Source organism: Halyomorpha halys, unplaced genomic scaffold (genome assembly GCF_000696795.3).
Source record: "Halyomorpha halys isolate HHAL.00 unplaced genomic scaffold, Hhal_1.1 Scaffold949.1, whole genome shotgun sequence".
Lineage (NCBI taxonomy): Eukaryota > Metazoa > Arthropoda > Insecta > Hemiptera > Pentatomidae > Halyomorpha > Halyomorpha halys.
The window spans coordinates 316,580-333,141 of NW_027109590.1; the positions used below are offsets into that span (position 1 = coordinate 316,580).

General features: G+C 29.5%; 1 protein-coding gene across 15 annotated transcripts in view; it reads right to left on the bottom strand.

Moving 5' to 3' along the window:
• The window catches only part of OtopLa (Otopetrin-like a), a 331,346-nt gene that overhangs the window by 100,853 nt on the left and 213,931 nt on the right, over positions 1–16,562 (bottom strand). For all 15 annotated transcript variants that reach the window (XM_067047772.1, XM_014431191.3, XM_014431183.3 and 12 more), the window contains one exon: positions 3,300–3,409. In XM_067047772.1, coding sequence (XP_066903873.1) covers positions 3,300–3,409 — 110 coding nt within the window. The remainder of the gene's footprint in view (positions 1–3,299; positions 3,410–16,562) is intronic.

Below are 16,562 nucleotides of genomic sequence, written 5' to 3' on the forward strand. Positions count from 1 at the left end.
ATATATATATATATTTAATACCTGGTTTGTCCAGTCAGGTGGTCATGCTAAATGCTTTGGCTCTAATGAACTGTTATTATATGTTCTTCGCAAATACTGGTATGATAATTTATTTTGTTTCGGTTAATCTTATTTAATAATTTAATTAACTCTTCCTCTTTGATCCTTCCTAACCTCTTCGAAATGATAATTTTTAAAAGTGTATTTCATACCATTGAATCGGTTCATCCAATTTCCTTTTCTCTTGCATCAGTATTGGAAACGCACCTGTCTGGATCTACGTACGCTCTTCTAATTTCTCTTGTCTTAATTTGGTTTAATGGAACTCAATAATTTGAGATGTTTGCGTCTTTTATTTTGAAGAAGATCCCGGTTCTATCAATTTCTGCATGTCTCAATATTACCGATGTTTTGGTTGAATGCTACATAAAAATTTAAAAAATAATCAATTTTAATGCACATTTCACTAGGAATGTGTAAGTGACCATTCAAAAGAGAAACTAATGTTATATTAGATTTTACTTTCACTATAAACTTTTAGTTTATTATAATTTTCTTCTTTTTTTCAAACTTCCTCTCTGTTTCCTCTTCCCTAAACTTATTCTCTCATTAATAATTTCCTTATTGACTTTTCTTTACATGCTTTATTAAATTCTGCTCATCCCGTTTTATTATTTTAAATTTTACAACTTAAGACCTTTTACTTATATAACCTCTGATATAACTTCATTATTATGTTAATATCATCATTATATATTTTAATATTTCAGTTGGTATCATGTATATCTTTTCCCATAATTTCCGTTATATTAATTTCATTTTTTACATAGAACACTATTTTATTTTATTTTTTTCTCATATCTTTAAGTTTAAGAACTCATACAAAAAGGCGAGACACATGCCTTTTTGTATAAGTTCTCAACTTTGCAATTTTATCTTATTTTCGTATAATTTTTTATCTTAATAATCTCTTCTTATACGGTTTCTTTGTTGTTTTTGTTTTCACTATATTATGGTAATTTATTTTTCTTGTATTTGTTGAAGCCCTAATTAGCGCCAAGAATTTAGGCCGAAACGTCGGCACAAATAAAATAATTTTCAATTATTAATTTCTATTATTACACTACTGATCACACCCCAGATAACCATCTTCTGTTCAAATTGAATCTACGCTTAATTATAATCACTTCATTATTAAAACACTAGTAACCATATTTTCGTTCGTTGAGTAAATGTGTCATCGGTTTCCGAACTATTATCCAGTTTATTGATTTCGAATAATCACAGTTTGTATAGCGAAGTCTAGGCCTCAAGACCTTTTGTATTCGAAAAGCACAACAACCTTACTTTTTGTTTTTTATTCATTATACAAAAGACAAAGAGCAGTAGGTCATATCACCTTTACGTTCTGTTAAATTAATAAGTATAATCTTAGTGTAGGTTGTAAATATTCTCGTTGGCTCTAGAGTTCTAGCGGTTTGACGGAAGACCTTCCTTCAAGTATATCCTAGGCTATGAGAACGGTAGTTAACTTCAGATAACTGAGTCAGTGTCTTATTTGCAAGTGTCTTGAATCCTAGTTCATGCAATCCGATGTAGTAAAGTTATGCTGCCATGATTCTTTTCTTTATTTCTGTAGCAATGTACTAATTGCATATAACTGTATAAGGTAAGTAATTTAATTGAGATAATTATTCAAATTGAAACAGACCAAATTCAGGTTTACAGCCCGCTCGCCCGGTATCATAATCATCAATTACCTTGTACAGGCTAACGATAAGCGTTAACATACCATCCAAGAAAGGCTTTAACGACTGTCTGTAACGTTATTTTACGTCTATGTAGGGGAAGGAGCGAGTTGGAGAAACTAACTTTAATCACTTGGCAACGGATAAAAGTAAACAAATCACAATCTTTTTTGAAAAAACACTAAATTATAATAATTTACAAAACCGAAAATTCGCTACCATTAGTTATATAACATACAAAACAAATAGAAAAAAATGCATTTCCCAATATAACTTAAAACCCACTCATTATTTTATAACTTTCTTATAGGATCTTATGTATATGTTAATATATACAGTTTTGAGCCTAATGTCAATGTGCAATATACCGTGTAGAGCCTTCTTCAGACAAGTAATTGCTACACATCTTTATTAGCAAACTCATGGTCTTTATGTCAATGAGTGAAGAAGGATTAATGGTCGCCCGGAGCCCTTATTCCTTTCCAACGTCGTATATTCACTGCTAAATTTTTCAAACCAACGCTGCCCAGTGCGCTGGTCAAGGACACCTTCCCCTTCATATTTAATAATTTCACGAGTTGCTTCAGCGGCTGTATTTTTTTTCCTGTAATGCCTTAAAATTACGAGAATTTCCTATGACTCTGTCATGTTTCTTCTTTAAAATAAATAACTAAACTTTTGCTTTTTAAGAAGTCGAATGGGATTAAACGCGCTTAGAGAATGCTCTAAAGAGATTATTAAGTACTGGTAAGTGTTAAATAGGATTAAAATTTACAGTCCTTTGAAATTTTGAGGTTGATAAAAACTTTTCTAAATACCCTATTGAAATCTGCAACAAATTGGAAAATAAGCAGTAGTGATAAATGATCACATTTAGAACAAAACTATAAAATAAATAAAATCAATAATAATAAAATCTCTAAATAAATGAAGGTACTAAATGTGAATTTAGCTACTTTTACGAAGACCAAAAAATATCTTAATGTTTTACTATTCAATTGAACAGTACAATTTTTTATTTTTTTATATCCCAGTCTATGTGCTAATCTGAGCGCAATATTTATGTTTATATTTCTAAGAATTTATCCTTCAATAATAATAATATAATAATATGAATTAATTTGGAAAAATAAATATTTCACTTTATTTACTTTAACGTCGAAGCAACGATATTGCTGCTTTCGTTTAATTGCGGCACATCTGAAAAAACGAGTTTTTTTTTTTTTAATTTTTTATTTTACGCATTCCGCTGAGGAGGAGAGAAAGTAACCCAAAACTATGGTATCATCTTTGGGATTCGGCTAATTTAAAATAAAAAAAAATCAGATGTGCTAATTATAAAGGATAGTAGCTGAAAATCCTACGTTATGCAACAAGACACAAATTTTACGGTTATACAAATATATTCTAATTATATCTGAAGAAAATAATAATTTTTCAAAACTACAATACATCAATCCTGTAGTGACTGAGATGTTAGTGGTAGCTGAAGATAAAATATTACTTAAATGGAATTCATTAATAAAATAAAAAGATTAAATATTAGCATACTTGGCATTCTTCGGGTGGAACGAATGAGGATCGTCGTGATGTTCGTTCGAATTCGTAGGCAGAAGGTGGTGCGTCGGCGATGTATGAGATCCATAACCATCGGAGTTGAGCTGCAAAAGTGAGATTTATTTCAGTGTATGAATTTTGATAGAATAAAATTATTTATAATAACAAATAATAAAAATAATATAGATATTAGAATATTGACGAATACTAGGTGGCTATATTGGGGAGAGGTTGTATGAACCAGGGACGCGTGCTGAAAAGTCTGTTAGTCCTCTTGAAGTCCTACGAGGCTCTTGAGATGAGCCCCTATCGAAGGAGCACTACATCACGTGTTCCCTCTACTATACACGTTCAGCCTCATAGTGTTTGTTGTAATTCTGCGTCAGGATATATTGTTTTTTGTTTTTTTTTTTCATTGTTCCTATTTTTCTTTCGAAGTAAGTCTATGGAAATGAATACAAAACAAGTAAATATACTTACAAGAGTTGAATAATATTTAACAGGAATTAAGCACATTAACAAAATGAAATAAAGTTCAGAACATTCAAACAGCATTGACAGAACAAATAATCGAATTTGGGGTAGTAAAATATTAATACGTTTTTTCAAATTTAAAGTTGAAAAATTATCATAATCGTGATTTTGAATCTCACATTATTATAACTGAACAAATTTTACGTCTACCGAGTACATGGAACAGTTTAGCTTACTACTTCTATTTTTTTTCATATCCCTTATTTTCTTTCCAGGAGTTAGAATTCCTGGAAATTATCCTTGTTCTGTATATTTCTATTTGGTACGCGATTGCCTGATTTATATTTCAATCATCATCATCAATTATCGAGGATCATTGCGATTGATTAATTTGAAAAAAAAATATAATATAAAAAAATGAAAATAAAGTGATGAAAGAAGTGGAAAATAAAGCGTATATATAGGTAACTAAATATGTAAGTAGAATAACATTATCAAGGAAATCAAAATTATTCATTATAATATTCTACTTAAATTGATACTTGATTATGTTATTCTACTTACATATTTAATTAACTATATACACTTTATATTTTCAACTTCTTTCATCTCTTTATTTTCATTGATTTTCATTCTATTTTACTTTCATCCATTTACTTTCATCATTATGTTTATATTTTCTCTTTTTATTTTTTTTGTATTCATTAGTTGTTATCCTGCTCTTTGTTCTTAGACCTGATGAAGGCTAGAAACTCTGGCCGAAACGTTGGCACTATAAGTTCTTTTAACTTATTTGCGTTATTGACTGACCGCATCCTTAACCATCTTCTCAACATTAATGATTTATAGCTCGTTAAAAGATAGCCGAGAATTAAATTGGAAAGGAAATAAATTTGAGCAAATGATATAGAGAATAAATTCAATGAAATCAGAAGTAACATCTCCCCTTGGATATCATCTACTAGAAATTTGCGCAGATAAGAGGTGATTTTGATGCGCCTTCGAATAGGCCATAAGCGGCTGATCGACAGTTACCTTGACTAGCGCTTTTTCAACTAATGCCAGACTTGCGGAACACTACTTACCGTTAAACTCATTTTAAATGAATGAGACAATCATACGTCTCCCTCAAGTCTTTATATGATTTACCAGCAGTCCTCCAATCCATTTGGCAGGATAAAAAATAGACTGATAAACTTCAGACTGATAGGCTTCATAATAACTCCAAACTTTACTATAAAATTTAACCAAATTTTACCACAGGTTTTCAATAGTTGCAATAGCAATACATTTAAAAATAACAGTGGCCATTAATATCAGTAGTTATACCTATCCGAGCCCTTGCCCCCGTTCAGTGTGTGATCGAGAGTACAGCCTAAAGGTCTAGAATTGGAAGACTATAAAATAATTGAAAAAAAAAAACCTAGGTGTATCCAGGAAGTAAGTTTTTTGACTAAATAAATGTAGCAGACAAAATGTATAATAGACCATTTCTACATTAATCCTAACTCTGAAGTAAATGAAACCGTTTATAAAATATTCCTGTGTCAAGAAACATCCGTTTTTCCATGCATAAGCGATAGTGGATGGAATTTGTTAAAATTTATACACGACAATTTTAACATTAATGTGTAACTTTTTTCAAACTGTATGTCAAAACGAACGAGACATTTTCTAAATACAGAAGTTCGAAGAACATAGGTTTAGGCATTTGTAAGCTAATAGTACCTCATAAATTACATATATCATATTGCATTCATAAAACTAACTATATCATATTTACAAGAATCCTCAACTTTCTTCCAAATCGGACAAGGCGTTTTCGCCTAGGTGTGTCGAGGAAAATACATTTTTTTTTCTTTTTAGTTGATTTAGTTGATTTTTTTTTTTTAGTTAAAGAACGATGCGCAGGAAGAAATAAAAAAAAATATATACAAAGTAAGAAAGCATAACTAACCTCTGTTTATCTCTTATTTTACTATCTAATTTATTAAAAAGAAATAAATACAAGTATTTATTGATAGAAATTATTACAACAAATAACCATTTTATTTCTTGAAAAAAGTCATTAATTTATTTATAAAAATTTTTTTTAAGAAGTTGCCAGGTCTAGTTTATTTCACATCATTGGCCTCGCAGATATATTTTAAGTTACTATTTTTCCCATGTCAGCACCTCAATTATATATCTTTTTAAAAGTTGATAAAAGTATCTCTTCTAATTACTTTTTTTGGTTTAAATAATTTATTATTAGAATTAACATTAATTTATAACTCTACTTTTATTGAGATTAACAGCATATAAATATTTTTTGGGATATCATATCCTTAGTGAATTTATTTCCTGTTGTTTTATTTATTTGATTGAACATGTAACAGTTAAAAAATATGAGTTGCAAAATTAATCGCATATATCAGTCTTGGTCATTTAGTGTTGACAGCAGTTTTAATAATAGTTCGTTCCGTAATAGTTTAAAAAAGATGTGCAATGCAAAATATTTTTTCAATGTTTTCTTCAAAGGAGTCGTCGGTATCTGGACACATGTCTCCGCCGGTTCCTGCCTCGTATTTGAAGTAATATAAATAAATTGTGTGTTTGGCAAGTAAGAGGTGATTTTTTACAGAATGAATTATCAATATGTCCAAATTAAATTACTTATATGCTACAAATAGACTATTCTGTCAGCTGTGGATGTATTTTACAACAAATGACATTTCGTAATTATAATAAATCACTGAATCAGGATATATGAATCTTATCAATTTAGGGAGTAGTAATGTGTTTGTAGTGTTATGCTACTATATACAATTCTATATTTCTTGCCTTATGTCATTGTTTTATAAATTTGTGAACTATTTGGACTTCTTCGCTATTGTTCTCGCCGAGACACAGCCAGCATTATAAGAAATTGTATGGAAGGCCCTGATCTGAATAACAATCAACTGGTATTCGCACTGGTTTTGTCTCTCCTCAATCCCAAGCGGGCTTAGAATACTCAACTTCTGGATTTATTACAACTTTATAAGTAGTTTATGGATTCAGTCCTTGATTGCTATATACAGCTTTATATTGCTAGATATATAGATATATATCTCACAATCACGTTTTCTATTGGACATTCATCCTAGACTTTCAATATTTAACATGGTTTCTATTTTAAGGATGATTTGATGATAATAATGTCTTCAAATTCTTTTTATAATAAAACTAAACATTCCTACAAAACAATCCTAACGGACTTATATTTTCCACTGTAAATCAATATTTCAAATAAATCTAAAATAGCACCAAGCGGGCAATGCTATAGGTGATTTTAATAATGGTGTTGAAATATCAATGTAATCTATATAATATAACTAGGGATAGGATTTTTATGTTTTCAGATATTTTTACCTGACCATGATATCTGCGATTCCTTACTAACTAAAGATGTTTCAAGACATTTCTGACCAAAAGAAGCCATTTTTATTTTGCATATTTTTAAATATTTGGCCTTTTTTTACATATTTTGTTGTAAAACACATATTTTCTGAAATATTCGTTATTTTTAACATATTTTTAGGTATTCTGTCCTGAATCACATATTTCCTTAAATTAATGGAATATGGTCCGGGTGCGGTAAAAAAAAAACTCAAATAGTAGATAATTATACTATTTTATTGAGCCAACCTTAAATTATTTGTTCAATTTTAAATATATTTTTCGCAGCAACTACATAAAATTCAAGAGAACGCTAGATACTTAAAGGTGAAATTTATCATAAATAGTGCCTAAAACTTCTATGTCTTCATCTTTGAACACAAATTAAATGCAGTGGGAATAATAAATTTTCACATAGAATTACTTCGAGAATTCCTCAGAATCAATTAAACGAGCAAGGGTCTTATTCCTGTGGCATTTTCCTAGAATTTGTTTGTTTACTTTTCAATCCGTTTCTCTGTTTCTTTCTTTCCTCCTTTCAGGATATAAAATCATTGAGTCCATTGGAGCAATTCTCCTTGGAACAAATGATGACACAGCCGCCCAGGTGATGCAGAATACCGAACTAGATGCAATGGAAATAGCTTCATTTAAGTATGGCCCTATAACATCAATAGATGTTGAAAGATCTTTTAGCCGGTACAAGTCCATTCTGCGGTCAAACCGACGAAGATTTTTATTTGAAAATTTAAAAATGCATTTAATCTGCAATAATTTTGTAACCGACCCTGCTGAATAATTGATTTCTTCCAAAGTTTTAAATATTGTTCTAAAGTTTTTTTTTCTTTTTAATAAGGATTATTCTTTATTTCCATTTATAATTTGTTTATAATTCATTCTGAGTAATTATTAATCTCTTGTTATTGAACAGCTATGTTTTCTCTTAGTTCATATTTTGTACATATTTTAACATAATTTCTTTAAAATATTATTCATATAATATATAATAAATACATATTTATGCTTTTTTTAAGTTATAAAGTTACTAATTAATTAGTAATTTATATTGTTCAATAATACAAAATTTATAAATACATATTTTTTTAAATATTTGACAATTTATTAGCACATATTTATGTACATATTTCGGATTTTTTAGCACATAAAAATCCTATCCCTAATAATAACTAATAAATAATCTTGGATTTAATACAAAAATGTTAAAATTTTCCATTCAGATCCCCTGATGAAAGTTAATATTTTAAAAGGTTGAAGAAAATAATAAGTTTTGCTCATAATCTGTTTTTGTTTTTTACTGACCGCAACCAAGACCAACTTCTCCTGGGACTGTTTTAATAAGCATTGAAGGAACAATAAACAAACTTTTACCACAAGCAGTATTAAATTAAAAGTTACTTTCAAGTTCCTGAACAGTACTCAAGTTTAAGACACTAATAAGCATTTTTTAATATACAATTTGAAACTGATGTAACTACATAATGTAGTCAAAATGATGCAAAAGATAATTTAGATGCTCCCATTATTTCTCAAAATAAAGTCATATCATTCTTCACCTTAATTAATTTATTAATATTGATAATTAATTTGATAATAAATATGTTTGCTCTTCCATATGGTATTACTACAATCACTTCTCTGTATAAGGTATGAATCCGGAGCTAAGATATTACCATTTAAGGTTAGCCTGCCTTCACCTTTTTAGAACAAGCATAAATACTTCACAACGACCAATTATTGACTTCCCATTTTGATTAACCTTCTTTGACATTTAATTGATATCAATTAAATGGATATTTTGCGGCCTCCGCTTACCTCTAATAAAGAGGTGGTGGTGATTTAATACTAATTAGGTAAACATGATTGCATATAAGAAATACTATTAAAAGAAATAAACTAGAAATGTCTATAGTTTTAACATTGTATGATTATAACAAATCATTGATTGAGAAAATTTATATAATATCTTGTAGTGATATTAGGTGAAAAATTGATTATGATAATTCGAGAAACTTTGTTTTCAATGTGCGTTTCAATCACATCATTTATTTTCTTAACAGAAAAGTGAATTGGTAAAGAAAATCAGCATTTATTTAGTGATTATTTTTTTTAAACTCAAGATGATTAAGTCAAGTCATAACAACACCCAGGAACATAATTTATGTGGTTAAATGTAAAGAAGTAAATATCAAATGTACCAAAATTTGACAACATTGTTTCTAAAACATAAAAGTATCGTTGATATTGCACTGACATCCAAAACCTTTTTGAATAAGCCACGAAATTGTTTAAATAACAAAAAATCCGGCAGAATGAGCTGGAGTTCATAAATCCTTGTGGATGTTGCAATATTGATACCTACATTTTCAATGTACAAAGGGCTCACATAATTTCCTCATGTATTGGCAGGAAAGAAACAACAAGCAGTCCGGACATGAATATGGCTGACGGTAACATGAACCGTTTTTAGTTTTTTTTTATATAAAGTTTGCTTAATAAAACAATCAAAACAATATCGACGATACATTAGATAAATATGTATGTTGTTTATAAATTCTTAAAGCACGTTCTAGAATATTGTTTTAAACAAAAACTATAAGGTATATCAAAAATTGTTTGACATTTATTTTAGCTAATGTATATTAGATAGAAAAAATATATATGGCCTTACTCTTAATTGTCCGATTTATGTTTTTTTCAATTTCATACTTGAGAAGTATGGCTTTCTGTCATGAGCATTCCCTCATTTCGGACGGTCACCAAAACAAATACTGACCACACTTGACGCTAAGTTTGATTACTCAAACTTACTACTTTTGCAAGCGCCTGAGCCCACTCGGCTAACTCAATTAAATTAATTCATAGTGTATAAATGGCTCATAACCTTTAATCACTACAGATAATACAGAACTCCCTTAAACGAGAGATCCTTAACACCAGAGGATGGGGAAGACAAGTTTATTTTATTCAGGACAGCCCGAAACGTATGCAGATTAGTGGAAACTATGTTTTATCAACTTTTTTTTTTTAAAGCGAAAATTATGTAGATATAAAATTTTAAACAACAAAGTTCTCTGTGAATATTTGAATTTGAAAATATTTTATAGCACATTTTACTTATCTAATTCGGTACTATTTATGAAATATATGATGTTTTTTGTGAGAATGTTATATTTTATGAAATAGTTCGTCAGTAAACTGATTATAATATTAAATAAAGTTTCTTTTACAATAATATTCACCATTTAGTATCACTTAGAAAAAATTACAATGCACATGAAATAATAATGCCAATAAATCCTCCGATTTACAATAAAACAAAATGACATATGTCCGATACATTAACAAGTGATGAAACATAATTCATAAAGGCAGAGCCTGATTGAGCGTTCGGTGGGAGGGAGTATAATGGACTGTCAGCACGGTCTGGTCTCGTGGCAGTCGCTGACAGCTTTGATTGAAATGGCTGTCAACGCAGTGGTACCTCAAATATTTTCTGACCCTTTTCCATAGCTACTATACAATATTTAAACATTTTTAATATACTAAAGAAATATTTTTATTATAACAATACATTTTATTAGATACAAAATCTCAATCGCGGATTTGTGGTTATTGGCACGTATGGTTATTGTTATAGGAGTGTTTTCGAGTCCAGCAGCAGTTGTTTTTACAATAGGGCAAAAAGTAATTACAACGACTTGATGAACCACTGTAATTGTAATAATAGACTAAAATTACAATTAATAGTTCAACTAAAGTAATCGCACTTATATTTGACTGTAAATAGTGACTGCAATTACTTTTTGCCAAGACCATGGATAGCTTACATGCACAAGATTTTTCTAGCAAAGATTCAATCTCAGGAGTAGAGATAGGAGAGAAATCTGCATTCCCTTAATTCATACCGCCAACATTCTTTTCCTGCTATTATTATCCAAAAAAAAAAACAATATTACTTACAAAAACTCAAGTTAATTTCATTTTTGGAAATTCTAGCAAAAAAAGAGGTAAATTTCTCTCTACTAGGTTCCCAAGGCTACGTTAATAATTTCCACAAGACAAACTTTTTTCTAAATTTTTCCCGAGTTTTTTTCCCGATTTCTCCATTTTTTTTTTCCACGTCACAAGTAGTTCCTGAAGGCTATTGATACTTTCACTCCACTTGTTAAATATATAATAAATAAAGTTTACATAGATTTGACTGTACTTTTGAATCATTAAAAACAAGGATCATCCCGGCAAATTATATATTTTTTCTCCTACTTTGGTCCCTTTGCATATATAAGTTAAACCTTTGTATAATATTTATAACGGACAGAGGGAATAAAATTATTTCGAAGGAAATTATCAATGTATATTATATTGAAATAAAAATTGAATATGCTAATAACTATGAAAAAAAGAAAATTTCACTGAAAACAATCGATTTTGTGGCGATGTAATTTTGATATTCACAGGCATAGATTGTTTATAAAATAATATTCAGTTGCATATTATACCAACACCCGAAAAAATCCCTTGAAGCCCCTAAGCTTTTTTCGAACTCCAGTAACTGCAATCTTCTACACATAAGTGAAACATTTATTCATTACATTTTAATATTCCAAATATTTTTGTTAAATGGACAAGAAAATCGACATTGTGTATATTTTATAGTCCATTGTTTAATAAGTTCTAATCAATTAAATTAAGCCACGTTAATTTGATTTTTGATAAAGTCTCGCAAAATCAGAGCATATAGTTGATATAAATATTTCTTTTATACAGTTCTTGTGCTATATATAAAATAACTCGTACGCATCCTGTATACTGTTCCTACTTCTTTCATAAAGGGGGGACCGAAATATCAGGAAAAACACTCATGGAGAGATTCTAAGATAAGAAGCAAAAGTATTCCTGCCTCTCGTTATATTATCCGTTCCAGTGCTCGCTTTTATACTTATTTCCAGCATAAATTTCTATTTGTATCTTCAACGAAGGCATATCTTGCAAAAACAAATATTTTTCCTTGGTTCCAACTATGTTAATATTTTATAAGTTATAAATTTATATAACTGAAAAAATTGATACCTAAAATGCTATGATATAAATTAATTCTATGATATTATTAAAGATTTTACATTTTTTTGGAATCTTCCTAAAACAGAATAATGTGTCAAACGCTGTTAGAAGGTTACTGCCACATCCCACGAATAATATCGTAATCAAAAGAAATGTCTCGTAAAATCAGCAAACGTTTTCTAAATTCAAAATCAGTTAGAAATATTAACAAATAATTCGAAGTTTTAAAAATAGAGTTTTTAACGTTAAAACTTCATTCAACCACGTTCCGATTTCACTGATCTTGTTGGAGCTCGAAAGCAAATTGCTAATTTGAGGCTTACTGAACCATTTCATGAGCTTTTAAGACTAGAGGAAAATAACTCTTTATATGTCATAATAATTACGATGAAAGTTAGAGTTTAATAAACATTGTTCATCAGATCAGTTTTTATTTTATTTTATTGTTTTTAACGGATATCTTCCTTACTATTTGAAGGATATACTAGTCTTGTATTACCCACTTCTCAATGTTCAAAGACATCTTTAAACACGAAGCTTTTTTTTGTTATGCGTGATTTCCCTACCCGTATCAAAAAGATAAGAAAATTAAAGATATAGTTTTCAATTAATGTATTTTCCTATTCATCCATCTTCGCTCACTCCGCTGGTGTTACTCAAGATAATATCCTAGATCCCATCCTCTATGCCGTCTATACAGCTGACATTCCAACCAATACAGAAAATAGCACGTAGATTCCGAATATTACAACACTTACTAGACAAACGGTCTAAACTTTCGATTCATTACAAAAGATCTACATGACTGTAATAGGACCAATCTGGACATATGGAGTTGAGCTTTGGGGCTCCTCTAAACCTTCGAGTTTCCTCTCGTATCCAATCCTTACAACCCAAACCCTTCGTAAAATCCTAAATGCTGCTTACTTTGTCTCAAATAAAATTATTCATAAAGACCTTAATTTTCCAAATGTAACCGATCAAGCCCGAACCAGATATCAACCCTTCCATTATAAACTTCCTAACCACTTAAACCAACTAGTTTCAAACCTACCTTCCTGTTCTATTTTTGGCAATGCTTCGAGGTGCCTGAAAAGAAGAAATCTTCTAATGTACAAATATTATTAGAGTAGGTAGCTTCTCTACATGTCTGCCATTACGATCTTAACAATTTACTGAATCTATTGCTATATAAATACAGTCTTAATTACATTAAATAAAAAAAAAATTAATGCATTTTGAAAGTGCTAAGTGTTATAAGTATAAAGTTTGTTAAAAAAGACTAAAGTGAAGTGTGAACAATGAGAAAACCATTAGATGTGTCTAATGTTCACCCACTTCTGATTTCTAATTACTAAACGAATTACCAAGGATGGAATGAAAAACGCACACCTACCTCTTTTGGCTTAAGCAGTTAAGCATAGTTTTAACTGACTTGTAAATTTAGGAATACCGAAAAAATCAATTTCGAATCGGAGGAGAAAATGAAAAGTTATGTAAATCAAGAAACATTACTACTCACTTCACAGTGATGATTAGTAGGTACATTTCCAATAACTTTACAAGCAATTACAACTAAATATTCTTTCTATTACATATAATACTCAATTACAACTTTTCGAATATTTTGTTGACAGAACAGATTTAGAATTTATACTTATATGTGTTGTGTCATAAAAATAATAGAAAAGTTGTAAATTCATCAAAAGTCATCGATATAAACGTCATTTTCTCGCTATAACCTGGTTTATAAGTTAGTGAATGACAACAAGTAAGAACATAAGAATAGGCCGAGGGCATACGTTCACCAAACGTTTTCCTAATCATTTATTATTTCATTAACTATTTATATTCATGATGACATACAACTAAAATTGTATGGAACAAATCGAAGAATCGAAGATTTTTTTTAAAAATTTTATTACGACTTTTTCTTTTTTTTTTTAATAGTTGTAGTCAGATTAATACTTTATAGAGGAATGACAACATGAGTTTTTATAAAGCCAGTAACTGGATTCGGTTTTAGAAAATGTAATGCGGGTAGCCTAGTCCAACATTCAAGACGGCGTACTGTGGATAGAATAGCCCGGACAGGGACGATAAAGACAGTTTTTTCTTTAACTTATCGATGTATAGATTCTTGTGAATAACAAAATACCATAAAATTCCAAAAGCATCAAGTGATAGTGTCATCTAAGAGGCAAGAGGAACGGCAGATCGAGTCTTGAACTTTCATGAATTCATATCATCCCTTTTTTAAATGTTCCTAAAAGATACACTTATTTAATAAAGTCGTCCTTTTTGAGCTATTATTGGTGTCTATCGTGATTTTAGTTGTGAGGTTAGGACTAGAAATCAGGAAAATTAAGTAACGCTAAACCTCCAATTTTGATACGCTTCGGCTGCTATTCTGAAATATTAAAGTTTGGGAAAGTATAAAATTGTTGAAAAGAATAAATTTGAAGCGAGGAATTCATATGCGCAGGTTCGTTTTTTTTTCTTCCAAAAATTCTAGTCAAAACTCAAAAATTACCAGAGATAACAAGGAAGAAATAGATCTAGAAGATTTTGGGACAGAAATATTAGTATGTGAATAAATGTCGTGAAAGTTTAAAAAAATTGGAAAATATCGTTTCTTAAACTTCTTTCTACTTCATCAAGCAATTGGTTCAGTCAGTTCTCAGTGCATAAACTCTAAATTTAAGTTAATTAAGTTGAAAAATTGAACACAAAATAAAACTCTTGATTCTCAGTTATGTGAAGTGAAGTACCTATCCTCAGTTTTTCAATGTCTTTCAGACTCTCATTAAAAACGTTTTTTGAGTTAGCAACACTTTTAAAAATTAAATGTATACACTTTATCAGAGGATTGGTTTTGTTTGTATCCATCGAAAGTAAGCCTGGGGTAAATAAATTCTAGTTTAGTTTTCCTTAAATTTGGAAATGTTTGATTTAAATGATGATGGTGTCAGGTTTAATATGTTATAACAAGAATTCGCGTTGTTTTTTTTTTCGGAACTATGAGTGTTATTTAGGGTGATTAAAATATTACAATTTAGTTTATACGATTCTCAACTAATAAGCTTTATTCTAAAAATTTATAAACAATTAGCTGCTTGTAAATTTTTGACATAAGAAAAGTGAAAAAGGAATAGAACTGATTATTATTCGATATAAAATCTGCTCCCTTCCCTAAATGGACCCATCAAGGACTTCGCCTCAATCCTCAGTAATTCTCGCTTTACCATAGCATTGTCCGGGTTTATTAGTCAAAACAATTTTTGTATCTAGATGGCATCGAGTTACAAACGATTATGTGATATATTATATATTCTATTGCTGAAACGAATTGTTCAAATGTAAGGTAACAATTATTCTGTTTTGAAGAGTGAGTAAGTACAGTTTAATATGGAAGAACATTTCCTAAATGTTGAAAGACGTTGGCTAAACTTTCCCTAAATTAATGCACAAGTTAGAAAACTTGACACTTCAAAGTTAAACAGTTTAACAGAGTCAAGGGGCTTCGGGTTGAAGAGCCATGCTTTATAGTGTGGATTTTTAAGTCTTTAAATTCTGAAATTTTCAAAGAATAATAAGTTGTAGAGAGATATTTAAAACGTTATACAGTTAGTTTACAATTTTTAGTATATTTTTTTCATTAAGTTTGACATATTAGATATTAGGGAAAAATCATAACAAAAACATTCATTCTATCACAGAATTTCAGTAAACTAAACCTATTTCACGTTACGAAAATCAAGGGTTATTGAAGCAGTGAATTAGAAATCATAATATTACTTATTATGTAAATAATATTTATTAAGTTAGAAGTAATATTATGTTTTGTAGTATGTTTGAAGTAATATTATGATTTAGGAGAAGGGCAGTGATGTATAGTTCTATAATATGAAAATACCGAGTACTCATTCTAAGCCCAGAACCAAAAGCATAAAGTTCATATCATGCTTTGAAATTACTATTCCGAAAGTTTATTAAATCCTTTTATTCGTTTTAAACATGGAATAAAATTTTAAGATTTTTATTAGCAAATGAATTTATCCTATTATTCAGGGTAATAAGATGTACAAAATATGTGGATTACAGCTATAAAATATATAGGATGAAAGCTGTCATTAAACAATAACTTAATATTTTTGTGTCTTTGTTCTATAACAATAATCACTTAATATTTAAAAAAATATTATTTAACAATAACAAGAAACCAACTTACCTCGTCATATACAGGCATTATTAACAGAAAAACGTCGGGCAAGAGCGAGG